The 19,740-nt window shown below is 35.4% G+C and overlaps 3 protein-coding genes across 14 annotated transcripts; 2 read left to right on the forward strand and 1 right to left on the reverse strand.

The window, feature by feature from the left end:
• Positions 1 to 689: 689 nt before the first annotated feature.
• Positions 690 to 10,741, forward strand: LOC102598225 (two-component response regulator ORR23-like). Of its 9 annotated transcripts, none has more exons than XR_001471699.1 (11): positions 690 to 993; positions 1,816 to 1,935; positions 4,355 to 4,512; positions 5,360 to 5,512; positions 5,631 to 5,894; positions 6,004 to 6,080; positions 7,434 to 7,657; positions 7,743 to 7,878; positions 9,711 to 9,813; positions 10,284 to 10,333; positions 10,439 to 10,741. XR_001471699.1 is itself a non-coding variant. In XM_015303197.1 (10 exons), exons 3-9 carry the CDS (start codon positions 4,392 to 4,394, stop codon positions 10,302 to 10,304), a joined length of 996 nt encoding a protein of 331 aa, XP_015158683.1. In that variant the 5' UTR covers positions 690 to 993; positions 1,816 to 1,935; positions 4,355 to 4,391; the 3' UTR covers positions 10,305 to 10,333; positions 10,439 to 10,741. The 9 variants fall into 9 exon arrangements, 3 of the variants coding, with proteins under 3 accessions (XP_015158683.1, XP_015158676.1, XP_015158680.1); XR_001471702.1 differs by having other exon boundaries at positions 9,762 to 9,813; XR_001471703.1 differs by having other exon boundaries at positions 7,803 to 7,878.
• A 1,448-nt stretch (positions 10,742 to 12,189) lies between these two features.
• On the forward strand, positions 12,190 to 17,601 carry LOC102598769 (serine/arginine-rich splicing factor RS31-like). 4 transcript variants are annotated; one of them, XM_006340320.2, is made up of 7 exons: positions 12,204 to 12,277; positions 14,337 to 14,478; positions 15,483 to 15,798; positions 16,007 to 16,119; positions 16,205 to 16,440; positions 16,553 to 17,119; positions 17,239 to 17,601. In XM_006340320.2, the coding sequence occupies exons 4-7, from the start codon at positions 16,024 to 16,026 to the stop codon at positions 17,273 to 17,275; spliced, it is 936 nt and encodes a 311-aa protein (XP_006340382.1). In that variant the 5' UTR covers positions 12,204 to 12,277; positions 14,337 to 14,478; positions 15,483 to 15,798; positions 16,007 to 16,023; the 3' UTR covers positions 17,276 to 17,601. The 4 variants fall into 4 exon arrangements, with proteins under 4 accessions (XP_006340380.1, XP_006340382.1, XP_015158689.1 ...); XM_006340318.2 differs by lacking the exon at positions 15,483 to 15,798 and having other exon boundaries at positions 12,190 to 12,277; XM_015303203.1 differs by lacking the exons at positions 12,204 to 12,277; positions 14,337 to 14,478 and having other exon boundaries at positions 14,485 to 15,798.
• An 855-nt stretch (positions 17,602 to 18,456) lies between these two features.
• LOC102597144 (acylsugar acyltransferase 3-like) lies at positions 18,457 to 19,740 on the reverse strand. Its single transcript, XM_006340385.1, has one exon. It carries the CDS (start codon positions 19,738 to 19,740, stop codon positions 18,457 to 18,459), a length of 1,284 nt encoding a protein of 427 aa, XP_006340447.1.

Here is a 19,740-nt window from a genome sequence, read left to right on the forward strand (position 1 = left end):
GTGATTTGAATAATATAAAATTGACTGATTTGTGGAATTTAATACTGTAATATTTATTCATACTTTGTATATATATAATAATAATAATAATAAATTCACTAAATATTTAAATATAAATCAATTATTATTCGTATTATTATTACCTTGTATATATAATAATAAAAAAATTACTAAATATTTTTAAATATTTAAATATGATCCATAGTTTGCATCAAATTTAACTTGTGAATTTGGTAGACTTTGGTATCAGAATGAGATAAATAAAGTTATTCTATAAATAGAGATATTTTATGAGATTAATTGTCCACATATAAAATATAATAACTGATCCCATCATTATAGAATAAATGATGAGGTAAATAATCTCAGAACTAATAATTAATATCCTTAAGACCTTAACTAAATAAAGATAAATAATCTTACATTTTATTCCAAAACTGTCATCCTCATTCCTCATACCAAACCAGCTCGTTTGATACGTGAGATAAGACATAAATAATCTCAAGATTCATTTTAAGATGAGTTCATCCCATATTTAATTGTAGTAAAGTCGTAGGATAACTATCAAAAGTAAAATAACAATTTCGAAATAACTAATCTCGATATTACTTATTCCTCAACCAAATAAGCTAAATTATTAATTTTTGAGAAATTTGAAGGATAGTTTATACACAAAGATAAGGGCACTTTTGGCATTTTTCCGTTGCTTTGGTTGGTATAGTGCACAATTTTTGGCCGGAGACGGATAATCAACCCCCCACCGCCACCGTACGACTGGATTTATCAACCCATCTCCGAGCAGAAAATATAGATTTTTCATCAATATGGCTTCACTAATGGTGTAATTTTGGTTTGTTATCGATCATCTAGCTATGTATTACTCATTTGATATGTTTCTAGCAGCTTTGCAGAAGCAGAGTTTCATTATGTTCCATTGCTTTCCGAGTTTGGTCCTGACTCTCGAAATTCGAACGGTGCCACAAAATTAAGAAGGTTTTACTTCATGTAGTACTTTTTTGTAGTACTTTTTCTTGTAATATCAATATTGTATTCATCAGAACAGTACAGACGATAGTTAACAAGAAGGTGTTAGTGTTACTATTGGTTTAATTGAGATTTTATTCGACATTGTCTCCTGTTTGGTTTGATCATTGATGGTTATATTCTATTTATGAAGTTGTTAGGTTTTGTTTTAGCTATTTAATTTGTAGAATTGATTCTCTTTGAAGGTGATCTAAGATGAGATATTAGAGATTTTGTAATGAGATTTGGGTGTGATGCTTATATTCTTTTTACCACAATCAAGTTTTTGATAATTTCAGCTCCATAATACTTGCCCGTTTCTCAATTCAATGTATTGTGCAACAACACTTCTTACACTGTCAATCAAGCATGTTAATATGATCTCTCTACTTGAAGGTCGAAGCGAATTCATCAACTTGTTGAGTTAGTTCATTTTTTGTGTAGAGGATGTTGTAAGCTGGGACGCGGAGATTATTTCATATATTAAAACTGTAAATCTTCTCTTGCGGAAACAATGACATCCGATAGACTGCTTCTTCGTTAGAATCTATTATAAGCATCTTGCTTGCAGTATAATCCCCACCAGTTTTTTTGATCTAAAGAGATGATTATTTTTCCACTGCTGACCATGTAGTCAGTCATTCTTTGGATTTTTTTTCCTTTTATGGCCCAGTTGCTTTTGTGGTGTTGGATTGCTTCATGTTGTCCCACCTTCTCACTTCTATCTTCCCAAAATAGATGATGCTCCTAAACATATTAACTCTGTCCAGTCTGTTGCTTCAATTGCTGCAGAGTTCATGGCAGACATTGGGCACACGTTTGATGATGATGATCTCAAGCAACCTTATTACAACATGTTTTCTCTGATGGGGACTGGGTTCTTTGGTTCTGTTGGTTGCATTATAAACTTCGGTATGTACTAAGTACTAACCTTTTTCTTGTGTGGTTACACACGTCTATAGATTACACTGTATCAAAATTCTATAGTGTCAAGAGGGGGGGCTCAAACTGCTCTAGCACTATTTCCTAGGAGAACTCTATATTTGATGACGTGGAAGTAATATATGAACGATGATCCTCGTGACTTCTATATATAAAATGGATAGCCCTTCTGGTCTCATATGTGATGCAATAAGAGTTAGTTAATGATCTTGTTTTCACTGTCTACATTTTAGAACGGATGAACAACACTAACCGTAAGGGGTTGTATGGTATAGGGGATGGGGAATTAGTTATCCCACTATATATATGGGATAACTTAGCCCATCATTGTAGTACAAATGGTGGGATAATCTAGGGACTAACTAATACCCCTAACCAAATGCAGGATAAAATAATCGTGCATTTTATCTCAGGATTATTTTCCCTTGTCCCTTGTACCAAACAACCTCTAAGTGGGATGTGTAACAACATTTTTCTAATTGCACCAATATTAAGGTTTCATCCATTAAAACTTCACTATTAGAGTGAATCTACAATTGTACACCAAGTTATCAAAGTAATCTTTAGCTGTAAATTTGAATGCAAGATAACCCATACATGGTGATTTGGTTACTAGAGAGATCTGCATTGTAGGATTTCCTGCTCCAGTTAGGTTCTTTCAAAGAATAAATGTGACTGATTAGATGTTGAGCTCTGTTAGATTGTGATTGACTGGATTTTGTGGTCAAAGGTTACCCCGTGTGACCCTTAACAACAGTCTGACAGTCCTTCACACCTACCTTAGGTCGAGTTGTATCATCTCAGCACAAAAAATGCTATTCATATGACAGTTTATGCCTTGAAATTTCACACTTCAAGAAATTGGTCGCTTTTTGATGGCCTTCGATGGACCAAGAAGCTGTCAAGGCATCGACATATACATCAACTAAAAGTCGTCTAAAGTTAATTTTCTTAATTTCTAATATGATTTGTTTTTCGATTGAAAGGGCATTGCAATCCATCAAAGATTGTTTGCACCATTTTGCAGGAAGATGTTTTAGAGGATATTTCCTTCTCTGTTGGTACTTGGTAGGAATATGTCTGTCAAAATTCTTGACAAATAAAAGATTTTTAGGGCTTCCATCAGTGATCAGTCGAATTAATTTTAGTTGAAGACCTGACTGTCAGAAGACTATTTCATAGTTCATTACTTTTTGGCAGGTCAGTCGTTGGGAGCTCGACTTCTAATAAAGGAAAATATTTGTACTTGTGAGTGATTTTTGGTAGAGTTTTTTTTTTTTTTTGGTTTCCTATCCGGTGTCCGATACCCACATTGGAGCTCGCCTATTCCGGATTTGCGCTGTGTAGGGCCCCATCGGGGGGAAGCGCTCCCTACCAAGGATTTTTCCATACCTAGGGCTCGAACCCAAGACCTTTGATTAAGAGAGGAGCAACCCCATTCACTGCACCACATCCTTTGCTCGAGTTTCTCCATTTAGATCTAACGATCTTTCCCCCTGTCCCCATCAACATTGCCGCTCACCACTCCTCTCTTGTGGTCGCCACTAGCTAGTAAATCTCCCTTCCCCTGCTGATGATCCTTTTCCTTTTTGTCTCCTTTTTTATTTATTGATACATTTATGATATACTTGTGTTTTTTCAATATTATGTAGTTTGGCCAATATTATTATTGGAACATTCTTGTTCTAGTTTCAGTATTGCATAAGATCCAAACGAGATCAACATTCTATAATGGTCGGTTGACATATATCAGATTGAGTATCAACGTTTGAATATAGATTTGTTGGTCATCTCAATAAAGTTGCATTGCTGAGGTGGGTTGACGAAATGCAAATTCAATAAACTGTTGCATGTTATCTAATTCATTATAGCTATCGAAAGATGCAACACTGTAGTAACGAAAGCCTTATATTGTCTTATTTGTCAACATTGCTTTCTCTGAAGGGGGGTTTGTTGACTTTAGCTTAGAAATTTGGTTTGCAATGTCTTTTGCACTTTCAGAAGTACAGGTGGTTCCCTGCATGTAATATTATCTTGTCGATATTTATGTTAACATTTTTTAAATCAAAACTTAAACATTTTTTAAATCAAAATTTAAGTTATATAAAATATATTCTTTTAAAAAAGTGGGCTGGCCTGGCGTAGGCTGCAACCCGCATAATGATGGGCTGGGCTGACTGTTTTTTGGCCCACAAAAATAATGAGCCAGCCCGGCCTGACTCGTAAAATCAAAGCTTGTATGGGTTACCCCGAATGGGCTGAATCAGCCCATATTGACAGCTCTATCTATAAATTTTTCCCTTTCTTGCTCTGAACAAAACTATCTACAACATCTGTGGCGATTGTCATTATTCAGTTTGACCTGATAGATCTTTATTTACATTAACAGGTTAAATCTTTGCCGCAGATTCAAGCCTTGCTTACCAATGGAAGTTGAGACACATATGTCTTTCAGAACTGCTGAAAAAATCAGCATTTTGGTGGTGGATGATGATGCCACTTTTCTTCCGGTTGTTGCTGGGCTACTCAAGAAATGCAACTACCAAGGTACTTATACCAAATCTTTGGTGATGTCTTTGTCGTCTTCTTTTTTTCATTTCCTATTTGGTGTGGATTCTGGAATGCAATGATTGCTTTTTTCTTCCCCTAATTTGATAGATCCTAGAGTTGAAAGTGGTAAGCTTTAGATCTTCAAGTAGCATGATGTATGAATTCAAATTACCTATCGAATGTACCAAAATTGTTTATACTTCCTTTTTAGGAATAAGAAATGGAACAATTAATTTTAGGCTCCACTTTACTTTGTTAGATCTTCTTTGGATCCGATGTGTGTTTGACTTGATGAAGAATGAAGAGGAATCACAATGACAGACCACTTTTTGAACATAGTTACTCTCAGTCCTTTTTATTGTTAGTGAAAGATGTAGAGGAGTCTATCAATAGATTGGTTGAAATGTTCTCAGATCATCAACATAGGCCTTGGCCCTTGCCCACCCTTCTCAAACTCCCCCACTTCACTAATTTCTATTTAACTTATGATATTGTAAGAATTATCAAATCAAAATTTCTTTTTTCTTTTTCGGTTTGTAGTAAGAATTTTTTTACAAGAACTACGCGAAGCAGAAAAAATAATTTAATGAATCTGATAAGAACATTAAGTGTATCTGTATTTATGGAATTATCTTTACTATAACCACAATAATAGATCTTACATCAGCATATGTATGGAAAAAGTAGTTCCCTTGTTTTGGCTAATAATCCTAATGTCAGAGCTTTTATAAGCAACGTAGTGTAGGATATTGGTATTTGGATTTTTAAATGTTTCTATATGGAATGTTTGTCATTTCCCCTTCATAATACATCTAATCAATAAACTATTTTGGTTTTTCTCCAGTTGTGACTGTCAAATATCCCATAGATGCTTTGTCTAAACTTAAGATCAAAGGCGACTCTTTTGATCTCGTTGTCACTGATGTGCACAAGTCTGATATGAATGGATTTGAACTTCAACAAGTGATAACCCAAGCATTTGAAATACCTGTTTTATGTGAGTTGATTTCTTCTTCTTTTTTTTTCCGATTTTTTTTTCTCCGTAAAATGTTCAGTGTTCTATTCATTGGTTGTTAGAGACAAGTTTATGATTTAAGCTATGTACTAAATGCCAGCGATGTCAGTTGACGACAAGGAAGGTACAATCTTGAAAGGACTAAACGGTGTATCAGTCGACGATCAAAGAGGTCAAGGGCTGTGCACAGCGTTGCAAGTGAAGAGAGGTAAAAAACCTGTCCCTGGGAAATCTGCAATGAAACTGGGGAAACAGGGCAAAGATAACAGTGTCAATTTTGTTCTACCAACAAAGTCTCAGATTATATGGACAGAGTCACTTCACAACGCATTCCTGGAAGCCATTAGAAACATTGGGTTTGACAGTAAGTTGTTGTTGCTAGTGTATTCACATTATTGAAAGAGTTTTTCTGAGGTGTCTAACAGAAAGGAATGTTAAATTGCCAATAATTTGTTACCTCAATTTTCATATAGAAGCTGTGCCAAAGAAGATTCATGAACACATGAAAGTCCCTGGATTAACAAGAGAAAATGTCGCCAGTCATTGGCAGGTCTACTTCTAAATACATATGTTTTAACTATTATTGCTATGGTTTTCACATATAAAATAGTTGAAGTAATGTTTGATTTCTGTATTACTTTGCTTGAACTAGTGCATACTCTTATAGAATAGTTTTACTTTAATTATTAAGATATTCTTGATTCTTGACTATCTATATGCAATATTAATCATCAGTTATCTTTCGTCTTTAGAATCTTACTTTGATTTTTATATAATGACAACATAACACTCATTATTGATGGATTCTTCCTGCTAGCTTTGGTTTCATAGCTATTATATTGATGGATTATTGTATTATCAACGTATGATCACCTCAGGGCTCATCTCTTCTGTTGGATGACTCTCAAATTCCTTTCTTGCCAAATAAAGCTATGTTGCTCGGACTCTCCAAAATGCTGTCGCATCCTCCAAAAATGCTCTACTTTTGGAGGATCTGACACACACCCATCGACATTTTTGAAGAGTATGAGAAACATAGAACTAAAGTAAATGCTGCCTTTCGAGACTGTTCTACATACTGTTGTAAGACATTCCATGATCTCAATCTGTTCTTTGCTTGAAAAGCCCTTTTCAACTCTCAATTGATAGTGATTGAATAGAGACTATTGTAAGACATTCCATGATCCACTCTATGAACTTCTCTGGAAAGTTCAGGGCCGTGAGAACCTGCTCCGTAAATTCCTGCTCCACTGAATCATATGTCTTCTGCATATCCACCTTGACCATGCTTCTTGGAGACATCCCTTTTCTTCCATACCTTTTGGTCAGCTCATGACTTAGTATTATGCTATCTGAGACATGATTTCCTTTGGTCTTGTAGTGATTATCTTTGATATAATTTTGTATAGGATAGGGCAACAGGATAAAGGTCTGAATTCTCTTACATTGGTTGGATTTCTTTACTTTTGGTATGAGTTTCACACTGGTACAATTCACAGGTTTGTAAAGTTTCTGTCTTCTGAAAAACTCTAGTACTGCATCTTTATTTCTTCTCCAATTATTGACCATGTCTTTTTGAAGAATAAGACATTAAATCCATCATGTCCTGGGGTTTTTATGTATTCTATTCCTTTTAGTGCTTGGAGAACTCCTCTCTAATTTACTATTCAAAATGTGTCCCTCTTTGACGACATTGGGTTGAATAGCAGGGATACTGGTAGCTGCATTTGTCTTTGACTTAGTACTTCTATAAACTGCTTCCTTACTTTAGCAACTTTGTTTGCTGATGACAGAATTGCTGACTCTAAATCATCATTACTAAAACTTAGGTAGCGCTTTTAATTTGTTCTGTCCTAATCATCGGTTCCTCCATTCATTCAAGCAATTTGTTATAACTTTGCAGAAATATCGTATTTACTTGCGCCGAGTTACTGATGCAAGCTCTAGTATCCAAGTTCCTGACATAAACTTAGCTAGTAGGGCTAATCAATCGACCATTGCATCTGGAACGCTTGGTAAACATAGGCAATTTCATCAAAAGAATTTTGGAGTGCAGTGTAGTGTCCCCAGCTTATTGATTCACACTACAGTTTATCGGACAGGCAGTCTGCAACATCTTAAGAATAAGTACGTATGATTCACCTAATAACCACTTCTTCAGGCATTAATCTTAGCTTAAAGCTATATCTATATTTGTTAATGATGTTTCCAGGAAAGAAGTTGATGTTGTGCTCAATCCAGTTCGTAACTTTTCTGTCTTTCACAATGTTAGTGCTATGCAAGGATCACAAGGCATTGGTGATCTTAGTGCTTCTTCCATGAATCAAGGGAATGATCAACCTCATCAGGTATATATTTTTTGAGCATTTTTCTTTATTCTTTGCAATTATGCAATCAAAAGTAAAAACTATACTCTTCCTTATTGTCTGATAATCATGTATTTTCGAATTTCAAGTTTGAACTTGTTCTTCTCTCAATTTTAAAGTAGATATGGAACGATTTAAGAATACTATTTATAGATCAACTTTTTTTTAATGAAGTAAAAAGTTGTCATTGAAAACCACCAGTAAGATGCTATGTGAGCAAAAAGGTACAAAAGTGGGTTAGCTCCATTACAATAAAGTCTAAACTAAAACCAAGGAGTTCACAAAGTCCAAAATACTGTCAATACTATTTACAGTGGAGTTATAGTACCAACTGAACAACTGAACTAGACATCTAAATTTCAGTGAGTGAGTTGGAGTTGAAATCCCATCAAAGCACCTGTGGTTCCTCTCATTGTAGACGCACCAAAAAATTACTGCTGGAATCCTTCTCCAGATCTTCTTGATGAATTTGTCAACTCTTCAAAAAGTCCAACTTGTGAAAACATCCTTGGTAGAACGTGGAATGACCCACTGTAGCCTGAAAATAAACAGAAAAAAAACTCCAGATACTGCTGCAAATGGGCTAGGTAGAAGCAGATGATTGACACTTGCTGAATCCTATAGGCACTTATAGCATCTATTGACTAAGGCAGTTTTTCCTATATTGAGATTGTCCTGTGTTAGAGATGCTTCATTTAAAGTAAACCAGGTGAGGCAGGTGACCTTTGGAGTTGTTTTGATCTTCCAGACATGCTTCCAAGGCCACTTGTCAATCATACAATTTTAAGAGCACATGATATTGTAGTTGTCCTTGACTGTAAACTGCCCATTTATGGAGTTCCCCCATACCATTCTGTCTCGGTGCTGTCCTTCAACTGTGTACTGTTTCAGAGTGGCTAATAATGTGAGGAGGTCATTTAGTTCCCGTATCAAAAGGTTCCTTCTGAATAGAGGGCTCCAAGAATTATCTTTCTCTGTATGACATATGACTCTAGGTCTTTATTGGTTTCTATCAGGAGTAGTCCGGGATAAGAGTGTTTAAGAGCATTGTTGCCAAGCCATTTATCCTTCCAGAATTTTGTTTGAGATTCATTGTCACTTTATAGGAGATATTCTTGAAAAAGCCTGCTTGGTGGCTACTAATATGTTTTCATAGGCCAACTACCTTTTTCTTTCTCCATATAAAATAAAATGTTTCCATATCCCAACTCCATGAATTCCTGTGTCTGTTTTAGAATACCAATGACTGTGGGTTCCAAACTTGGCATCAATTACCGTCCTCCATAGTGTTGTATCTTCATGACCATATCTCGATAACCATTTCATTAGCATGCTCTTGTTGTGTAGACTCAAATTTTTTATTCCAAGATCCCCTTGTGATTTTGGCTGAGTGACTTTGACCTACTTTACCAATGAAAAGACAATTACCCTCCCATAGGCCATAAGAAAATTCTCCATTTGTCTATCTGCTTCAACACTGCACTAGGCATAGGGTATAGTGAAAACTGAAATGAAGTATGTGGGAATGCTACCAAGGACTGTGATTGCCAAGTTGCCAATCTCCTTTCAACCTTTTCTATGACACCATTCCAAACTCCAGGAGATTTTAGTTTTGCACCCAAAGGAAGACCAAGAAAGCTAGAAGGGAATGAATTTGAATTTAGAGATCTAGATATTACATCATAAAATTAATGCAACTTAAATTTTTCTCAGAGTTGAATATACTTGTTGAAGCTCATAATTGATCCTCATAACTATTTGGGGGATGATCCTTTTTATAATATTTACTTTTCACATCATCACCATGTATGTAGCAAAACAATGAAGATGAGGCTCATGTCAACTTTGATGGTGGTTTTAATCAGGACATGGAGAAGGGAGGACTATTTGCAATGATTTAATCAAATACCATTCAAGGCAAGTTTCTTTTTCATCATCCATATAAAGAATGAGTGCTGCAATGCATTGTTTTGCTCATTGTAGGTTCTCATTTGCACCATCCAACTGGATGTATTTAAATCCTAAATCTGTTTTTGCAAATGACCAACTTATAGCTTGTTTGGCCAAAGCTTGTGGAGGCCTTGCTTATTTTATAGAGTTGAGGTGCTTGACAAAACTTCTGAAGGGAAATTAAAGTGTTTTTGAGGAGGATTCACTTTTGAAAGTTTGACCAAACACAAACTGCTGCTCTATTATTGAGAAAAGTGTTTTTCATATTGATTAGCCAACATTGTTACTTTCTAGGAGAACTATTTTCGAAAACACCTTGGCAAAAGTACACAAAAAACGTTGAAATTTACTTAATCTTGGAGGTTGACGTATCTCAACTTCATAATGTCCTATCATATCCTTCTTTTGTTAAATTTATTTAGAAATGATTCACGCAGGCTATGCTGACCCAAGGTTGATGGGGAGTTTGGCCAGACCTACTACTCAGGTATTAATTCTTTAGTTTTAGTTAATTTCATTTCAAACATTGAATTTATGAATTATTAGATGTCAAATGTACACTAACTATAAATTTTCTGTTACATTTTTTCAGCAACCTAAGGAGGGTGATTTTTTTTTTTGGATTTGGTGCGTACTTCAAGTTTCCCACAAAGGTAGGGTAAAAGTCTGCGTACATCTTACCCTTCCAGGCTTCACTTGTGGGATTGCGCTTGATATGGTGCTGTTTTTGTTGTTGGCGTGTTCTTCAAGTCCTTTTGAAGATGAGTAAAACACATTTAGTTCAATAGTTGAAATATTTAAGTGACAGTTTAATAGCAACAAAAACTGTTGGTGCTAGAGACAAATCAATGTTTTACTTGATGTACTTCTTTTTATGGTACTTTTGGGATTATGATTTGTTCTAACGTCTCAGAAATTGATTCATTAAATTTTAATGAATCAATATATTACATTTTGCTTAAGCTAGTATGTCATTTTCATCTGATTTTCGGTATTCGTTTTGAGGTTAGAGTAATTTGGGTTCATGTCATGAAGTCTCAATTTGGGATACATACGACTTCATATAAGGGCTCGAACGTGAAACCCTTTAATTAAGAATGGAGGGTATATCCACAGTCCCATCATAACATTTGGTTATATACGATATTAAATCCAATACTTTCTCCATTTGGTTATGTGACATTTTTTTAAATTCGTTTTTAAAAAATGATAGTAGACTATGAGTTCCTATTCTGGATCCTTCTACTTAACTCTTTGCCACTTTGCCAATTAAAGTATGTGTTTCGTTGAGCTTAATGGTTTAATTGCTAAAGAGTTAAGCAAAAGGGTTTAGAATACAAAGTCTTAAGCAAAAGAGTTTAGAATACGAAGTCATACAAATAAAATGATATGTCCATCCGATCATTTCGCTGCCAAATTATATGACACATTAAAATTACATTATTTTTTAAAGGGAAAGGGTAAAAAATGCCATTAAACTATGTGAAAGGAACAAAAATGCCCTCTATTTATAGTTTGGCTAAAAAATGCCCTTACTGTCAATACTTTGGTTCAAAATTGCCCTTGCAGTTAATACTTTTGTCCATAAATGCCCTTATAGTTATAAAATAGGTCAAAAATATCATTTTCCAAATAAATATATTATTTTTCTTTTTAAACACATCTTCTTTCTAATTACAATATTATTAAAGAACACTATTCTTGTTTTCTTTCTTGTAAAATCACTTTAAGAAATAAAAATGTAGGAAATTTTTTTTCTTCTTAATCTCATTTTATCAATTAAAATAGAATAACTTCACATACCCTTTCGATAGATAATATATGCCATATATATATAAGATCATATTATATCCATCATTAATTTATATTTATATAATGATAGAAAATAATGATGATAAAATATGAAATATTTTTTTTTTCTGAATTAAAGTAAGATAAACATTTGCTAATTTAGAAAAACATAATTAGAAAAAGAATGTGTTAAAAAATATATATTTATTTGGAAATGAGCATTTTTGACACATTAAATAACAATAAGGACATTTTTGGAGTAAATTACAAACGGAGGGCATTTTTGTTCCTTTTGCATAGTTTAAGTACATTTTTGAACCAAAATATTGACGGTAAGAGCATTTTTGAGTCAAACTATAAACGAAGGACATTTTTATTCCTTTCAAATAGTTTAAAAGCATTTTTGACCATTTATCCTTTTTTTAAAAACAATCTGTACTTTTTCATTTTCAACTAAATATTTTCGATAAAATAAGACAAAAAATTATAGATTATAAAATTATTACAAGAAGGGTATTTTGGTCAATAAAAAAACTCGCCGCTGCTGTTTATAACACTGTAAGATAGCGTCAAAAAAGATATCTTCACTCAGCCTCGAAGCTCTCGCTGTACTTCACGATTTCTTCAACTTTCGAAAGAGGTACAATTCTTCATCGCTCTCTAATTTATCAATCAGATCTTCTAATTTATACTGTTTTTTTCTCAGATCTGTTTTAATTTTGTAGAAATCAGTAAAGTGTATAGGGAAATGTTGAATCTGAGTTTTTTTTATTATCAAGGTATATATTCTATGTGGAGGAATGAAATTTTTAGTTGTTGGTTAGTTTGGTTAAATGATTTTTTTTTAACAAAACAAAATTAAGGTTTTTGTTGGGGATCTGTAATTTTTAGGTTAGGAAATTGATTTGTTTGTGTTGGTGTTAAGATTGAAAGTGAAGGATGTTGATGCTTGAAGTATTATATAAGTAAAAATGAAACTGAAAGTTGTAGATTAGGGTTGTTAAAGTTGACCGTGGGGTGTTTCAACCTACCCAAACGTTAATGGGTTTGATGAATGGTGTATTCAGTTATGGGTACGCAAGGGTGCGGCCTTATGGTCAATTAAGTGGGAGGAGAACCCTAGTATCATGTTCGGCAAAAGATACTACTTGGTGATTTCTTTTCCTCTCTATGCCTCGGTGAGGTAGCTGGTACTTGGTGGAATAGTTGAGGTTTGTGTAGGTAGCTTGGACACCACCGTCATTGAAAAAAGAGAGATTTGTCAGCTTTGTCTGCTAGCATTTTGGTGCTTGATATCTACACAAGAAGATGGGAGTGTAACTTTAAGGTTTTAGCATAACATGAGGATATATTAGGTGGAGCACCCAAGTGTTTGTCCTAGTGGTCAATGAAGTGGGTTGAGAACTATGAGGTCTTAGGCTCAAAATCCCAGCAGAGATAAAAAATACTACGTTGTTTCTTTCCATATGCTCTAGCATTGGTGGACAATTTCTAGTATCTTTGGCTGATGGGAGGTGGCGGTTATCCTGTGAATTAGTTGAGGTGAGCGAAAACTAGCCCAGACACCATGAGTATAAAAAACGGAGAGGAAATATTTAGGTGGAAGAAAAAACAATTTCGTTTAAGCATGTTGTGTGTGGAGAGACTTGTGTGTCGTATAGAGATAAGTGCGAGAATTAGAGAAACACTAAGTCTATGTTAACATGCAAATTATTTAGTACCATGTTCAAATTGATCAAATCCATCTTAAAGGATTCACAAGGTTGATCCTAAATAAGGTCAAAATACTTGAAGAAAAGCAATAGATTCAAAATCAACTAGTAGTCCATTGTGCCATATCTTTAGCTACACTAAATTGTTTTCAAGAAATTGTAGGTCTCTAAACGTAATTTCTGTTTATGTGATATTTAGGTCTATCTCATATCCTTTTAACACCTTTGCTCACCATAGTATGACACCTAGTCACCGGTGCATTTGTAGGATGTGACCAAACAACTCAAGTGATATTCTCTCATTTTATCCTCAGGCGTGCTACTTGCATCATATGGCAAATGTGTCCATTTTTAATCTTATCTAATCTTGTATGATTGCAACATTCATCTTGTTGATATGTTGGACTCTAGCGGTCCAACATTCACTACCAGATAACATTACCGGTCTTGTAACTTTTCTGAAGGACTTACCCTTCACTTCGGTCATCTTGCTATCTCATAATGCTTTGGTAGCGTTTCTCCATTTCAATCATTCGATTGTAATTGTACAAGTATCATCTCCCTCTGTCATTCCATTCTCTTGAAACAATGACCATATATATCTAAATTGTCCTTGGAAAAGCCACAATTCCTAAACTCTTTGGCTATGTTAACTTTTGAAACAAGTAATTGTAATACATTAGAAGTACAGAATGCTATATCTATTTATTGATTGTCTTAAGCGTTTGGTACTAAGTTAGCATTTTAAGTGGAACATATCTAGCAATTATTATGCTAAATTGTCAAACATTTTATCATGTTTACTTTACTAATCATATTAAACAAGTACTTAAAAGGAGGCACAATGTTTCTCGCGTGGTTTACTTATGATGTGTGTGTGGCTCTTGTTGTACCTGTACTGATGAAGTACATTATGTTTGCTGGAGTTGGACTAAATTAATTTGTTTCTCTTCCCTGATCACGAGTAATTTTCTTGTCTGATCTCAGGGTGGAAAGAGTCTTGAGATCTTCTACTCAGGTGGGATGAGGCCAATTTTCTGTGGGAATGTTGAGTATAATGCCAGACAGTCAGAGTTGGAGAGGCTTTTCAGAAGATATGGGAAAGTGGATAGAGTGGATATGAAATCTGGTAAGCCTCGAAAGTCTTGGTTTTATGTGTTATTTCTTACTTGATATTGTGCTATCTATTTGGAGGTGCTGATTGGTCTTCTGGTTGGGTTTACTTCGTGTCCAGAACTATCTATCCACATCGACCTTTCTTGTCCTGAATCTCATTCCTACAAGATTATACATGTTACCTATACCAAAAAAAGTTTTTATGTGAGATGCATTGGTTATATGGCTAACGAACTTCAATTAGAGCTTTCCTACTGCGGTGGTCTTATTTCTCCCTCTCTCTCTCTCTCTATATATATATATATATATTATTTTTTTTTCTTTTTACTTTGTGAATTTAATATATGATCCTCCTATATTGCGGGTGAGTTTGGATCATACATCTAATCATCCTCCAGCAAGATGCCTGAATAGACCGTTTAGTAGGATGCTGGAAATTTTCACTTCCAGTGGTCAGGACAGTTTTTATTTGAGAGTTTTACCTCCATGCAACTGCAAAACTGAGGCATGAACTGAGTTGTGCAAAGTGATTGTTCCACCCATTGCTCACGCGTTGACATACAGTACACGATGTTGTATCGAATCTGAGAATGATAGTTCTGATATAACTTATTACCTGGTAAGCTTCGTCTAGGTTCTATGATGTCTGTGGCTCTAGATATTTTGATAACTAGCAACCAGTAAAGCTGATGTGGTGGCGAAGCAGTTGATTCATGATGGCAAATCTTGATGTACTTGGCAGTTCATTTTCTTCGGAGTATTGATGATTCTAGAGTTCAGAAGTCCTCACCAGCACTTATCCCATAGTTTCAACTGTCGAAGGACTTGAATAACTGAAATTTGGTCTGCTTTGGGACACCGTGATCATTCTTCACATTGTGACTGCATTGGGCCGAAGATCTGTTCAGATCATTCGACTCAATAACAGAAGATGTAGCTTTTTATGGGTGTTAGGATATGTTTACAAAGAAGTGTTTTTAAGTATGAACCACCATACTCAATTATTCTTTGGCGCAGGATAACATTGCAATGTCCATACTATCATGGCTGATGGATGGAGTCTCATTTCATTTCCTAGCTGTGACAAGTGTTCTCTTCTTGTCTCCAAGAAGAGCTCTCTGATCCATCATGGCATCACAATCATATGTTTTCCTCCGTCATTATTGCTTTCCAATCCAGAATTTTCCCCAGCCTTCATTTTACAGACTAGTCACAACTCACAATGCCGACCTCGATGCTGAGGCAGCAGATAAAATGGAGAAGGCACTTTCTTTACATTGTTCCCTCATGTGACATGCACCTTTACTTGAAATCTGTTAGTCCACCACCAAAGGTCTGTTGCTGATTTTACTCGTAAAAAATTTATAGATTTGACAGAGTGGTTTTATAATTGAGATGTTAAGTCAAGATGGTTTACATCTCTGTTGGATGGAATCTCTTCTTCTATATTTTAATACTGAAGAATATTTCACTGGAGTCTTGTTCTCATTTTGCTTTAAGTTTTTATTTAATCTATGGTGTTTCTTGGGGGTGGGTTTCAGGTTTTGCTTTTGTGTACATGGATGATGAAAGAGATGCAGAGGATGCTATTCGCGGACTTGACCGTATAGAATTTGGCAGAAAGGGACGCAGACTTCGCATCGAATGGTCAAAGGTAATCCTTTTTTTGGTCCAGAAATCCATCTCTCCCCTTAAAAAATCCTCAAATTCACTTGTGTTCTCAAATGGCTATGATGCAGGAAGAGCGTAATGGTAGGAGGCCAGAGACTTCAAGGAAATCTTCATCTAGTGTCAAACCTTCAAAGACTTTGTTTGTCATAAATTTTGATCCATATAGTACTAGGAGCAGGGATATAGAGAGGCACTTTGATCCATATGGAAAAATACTCAATATAAGGATTAGAAGGAATTTTGCATTTGTTCAATATGAAACTCAGGAGGATGCTACTAGAGCCTTGGATGCTACAAACATGAGGTATTTTCTTGTTGATTTGTTGTAATGTGGTTATTTTGATCAGACTTTTTCGCAGTTTTCCACTTCCATAATTGACCATTGTTTGTTGTTCGTCTTTTTCTTTCTGTTGCAGTAAATTGATGGATCAAGTCATTACAGTTGAATATGCAAATAAAGATGATGATGACAGGAGAAATGGGTTTAGCCCTGATAGAAACCGCGATAGGGGTCTTAAGAGAGGTTATGACCGAGGCCGATCTCGGAGTCCTTATGGAAGAGAGAGGGGGAGTCCTGATTATGGTCGTGGACGGGCCCGTAGCCCAAGTCCAATCCGTCAAGGTAGGTCAAGCCCTGATTATGGTCGTCGCTCTAGTCCAAATCCCAATCATAGGGAAAGGGATTCTGAGTATGGCAGTGGCCGTAGTCCAAACATGAGAAAGGAGAGGAACCCTGATCATGGAAATGGCCATAGCCCAAACCCTCGAAGGCTGAGAGCCGGTTCTGAAAATGGTGAGGTGCACAGTCCACCAGAGGAAGGACTTCTGGAATCTGGCCCTAGTCCCCCTAGGGTGGGGAGGAGAGGGAAATATAGCCCCGATGATTATCGTGGCCGTAGCCGTAGCCCAAGGTCTAAACCTGAAGAAGTAGGTAGTCCTAGATATGCTGCCGCAGAAAGTCCTCTTCCAGAACGACACAGGAGGTTCGCAGCTTATTCACTCTTTTTCTTTTTTAGGCTCTCGCTTATCTATGCTCTACGATACAGTTGCAACAAATTACTCTCTTGCTTTATAAGCTCATATTATTTTGTTTACAATGCAGCCTTTCACCTCCAACTCGAGAAAGATCCCGCTCCTAATTTGCTCGGTATCAGCCTCTGACCTTAGTCATATTTGGCGGGGACGGTCACATTGCTAGTGGGTGCTGTAGAAGTATGCTTTGAAGTTGCTGGAGCCTCAAAATTCCAGCGTCTGTTTTTGCTATCATATGTTAAAAATTCCAGTCACTATAGTATGGGCTTTTTGACAATTTGTTCTTAATAGACTTGCTACTGTATTAGGTGATTCTGTTTTAAAGTTGAAAACTCCTTGGTAAGACTTTGGTTTAGTTGGGCTGAACTATCTTGAATATCATATTCTCAGAATATGTACTGAAAATGATGGGTTATTTGCAGTTTTGCCCTTAGTTTGTGTTGGTCTTTAATTTTTATCCCATCGTCACAAAAAAAGTAGAAATTGCAAGACAATTTATATTTTCATATCATAATATTTAAAGTTTTGCCTTGTCATGACTGCAGTTTTTAAGGAACTTATGCCTTTGTGGGGGCATAAGTTCAGTCGATTAAGGGTAAAAATTAAAGATCAGTCCATTTTTTGGTGGTGTACTTAAAAAAGTCATTATTGATGCATGCATCTTAATCGAATATTTAAGAGGGACTTTAATTTATCAATTTAATTTGTCCCTTAACTTGAATTATATTTTAAGCAAAGAAGTAACCATCAATTATTTGAATCGTCAAAAATTCGTTGGGTTAATATATTGAGTTTTGGGATAAAACCGATCGATCATGTTATACGACTAGGTTATTTAGCTAATTTTTGAGGAATTTTATATATTGTATAGCCCCTTTAATAGCTGACAAATGTATTCTATAGTATAGCAGTTTGATAAAATAATAGCTAATGAATGTGATATTGTATAGCTGTCAATCCAAATAAGAGCGAAAAATGTGTTATTTCATAAATATCTTTCATTCATCTATTAGTCTAAAAATATCTTTAATCTATTTATTTATTTTTCCTCAAAAATACCTCTTAAAATAATACTCAACAAACAATAATGTGAAAGCCTTATATTGTCCTTTTACCATAGATAATTTTTTTTTTTATATAGTATAGTTGAGAAATTCAAAAAGGGTTACACAAGAATAAACAACATAATTTAGTAACATAGCAAATACAAGTTTATTCTCTTATTGAATTACAAGCCACTTGTGACATGAATGCACATGTAAGAACAATTTCTTCACTTGCAATAATTTTAGTAAGCTCCAATGCAATATTTCTCGTCCTCATCATGAACATCATCATCATTAACATGAGTAGCAAATTGGAGAAGGTCCTTGTCTTGTTCAAAAATGGACATTTGTTGTTCATTCAAGTTGATAAACACTTCAATTCCTTTACTTTGATCATGTGTATTCATTAAGTACAACACATTGTTAAATGGAGCACTTGCCATGCTTGCTCTACTAGGCCTCCCCCATCCAAAATCCAAATCTTGATATGGCATGTTACATATGCTACTACAACGATACACATCGTGACATGAACTCTTCTGGAGATACGATTGAGCATCCTCTACTCTTGTATTAACTTTATTTGTGTATTCCAACATTTCTGATATCCATGTGTTGTTTTTGAAATTATCTTTGTTAGAAAGCTCGAGTTTGGACTTTCTTATATCAGATACTAACTTTGGTAACCTAAGGTCTTCTAGGTTATATGTTGGTGTGGAGAACGCGGTGAGAATATTTCCTATTGTGGTGGTTGATTGTATTGAAGGTGGAATTGTTTTTCGTAAATCTGATACCAAGACCAATTGAGATGAAGAATCATTACTACTATTACCAGTATTTGATAAGTTTGCACCTGCTGTTGCTGCACATTTGTAAAAAAGTGCACTTACAACCTCAGTTGTTGTTGGATTTTGAACGGTTGATGATTTATCAGAAGAAACGAAAGCTTTGAGGGCTCTTATCTTGAATTCAGATAAGAAAAACCTTTTTTCAAGGTCGATAGTGTCTTGTGTATTTGGCTCAACCATAACCGGAAAATCTAGAGGACCATCAGGTCGTGATGGCATTAATGAATCTTGGACATAATAAGGGGCACATGTTGATTCTCCATTTGGATATTTTCGAGTTAATGTAGCCCAATCCTTTAGAAAGAAGAATGCACTACGTGCATCACCCACCTTATGTGACATGCAGACACTGACTGCTATTCCTCCACACTCAAAGTGGCTGAGTTGAGCTACGCTCAAACAACCACCATCATGTGCTGGAGGAACATTCCTCCAGGGTAGCCCTGGAGGAAATGCTAAGTCTGGGTGATGAACGACTTGATCCATAGGACAATTAACTTCAACTTCGAAGAACTCAGCCCCAGTGTTATCACAATGGATGGTGGCATTGTCACTTAAACTTCCAACCCATGGTTGATGATATGATATTGCTTTTGAAAATGAGTTCTCAAGAAGTTTAGAGAGGTGTTTAGGTCCTTGTTGTAGTTGGTGTTTTGGGTAAAATAAGACAATAGGCAT

The sequence above is a fragment of the Solanum tuberosum genome, unplaced genomic scaffold (assembly GCF_000226075.1).
Source record: "Solanum tuberosum cultivar DM 1-3 516 R44 unplaced genomic scaffold, SolTub_3.0 scf00017, whole genome shotgun sequence".
Lineage (NCBI taxonomy): Eukaryota > Viridiplantae > Streptophyta > Magnoliopsida > Solanales > Solanaceae > Solanum > Solanum tuberosum.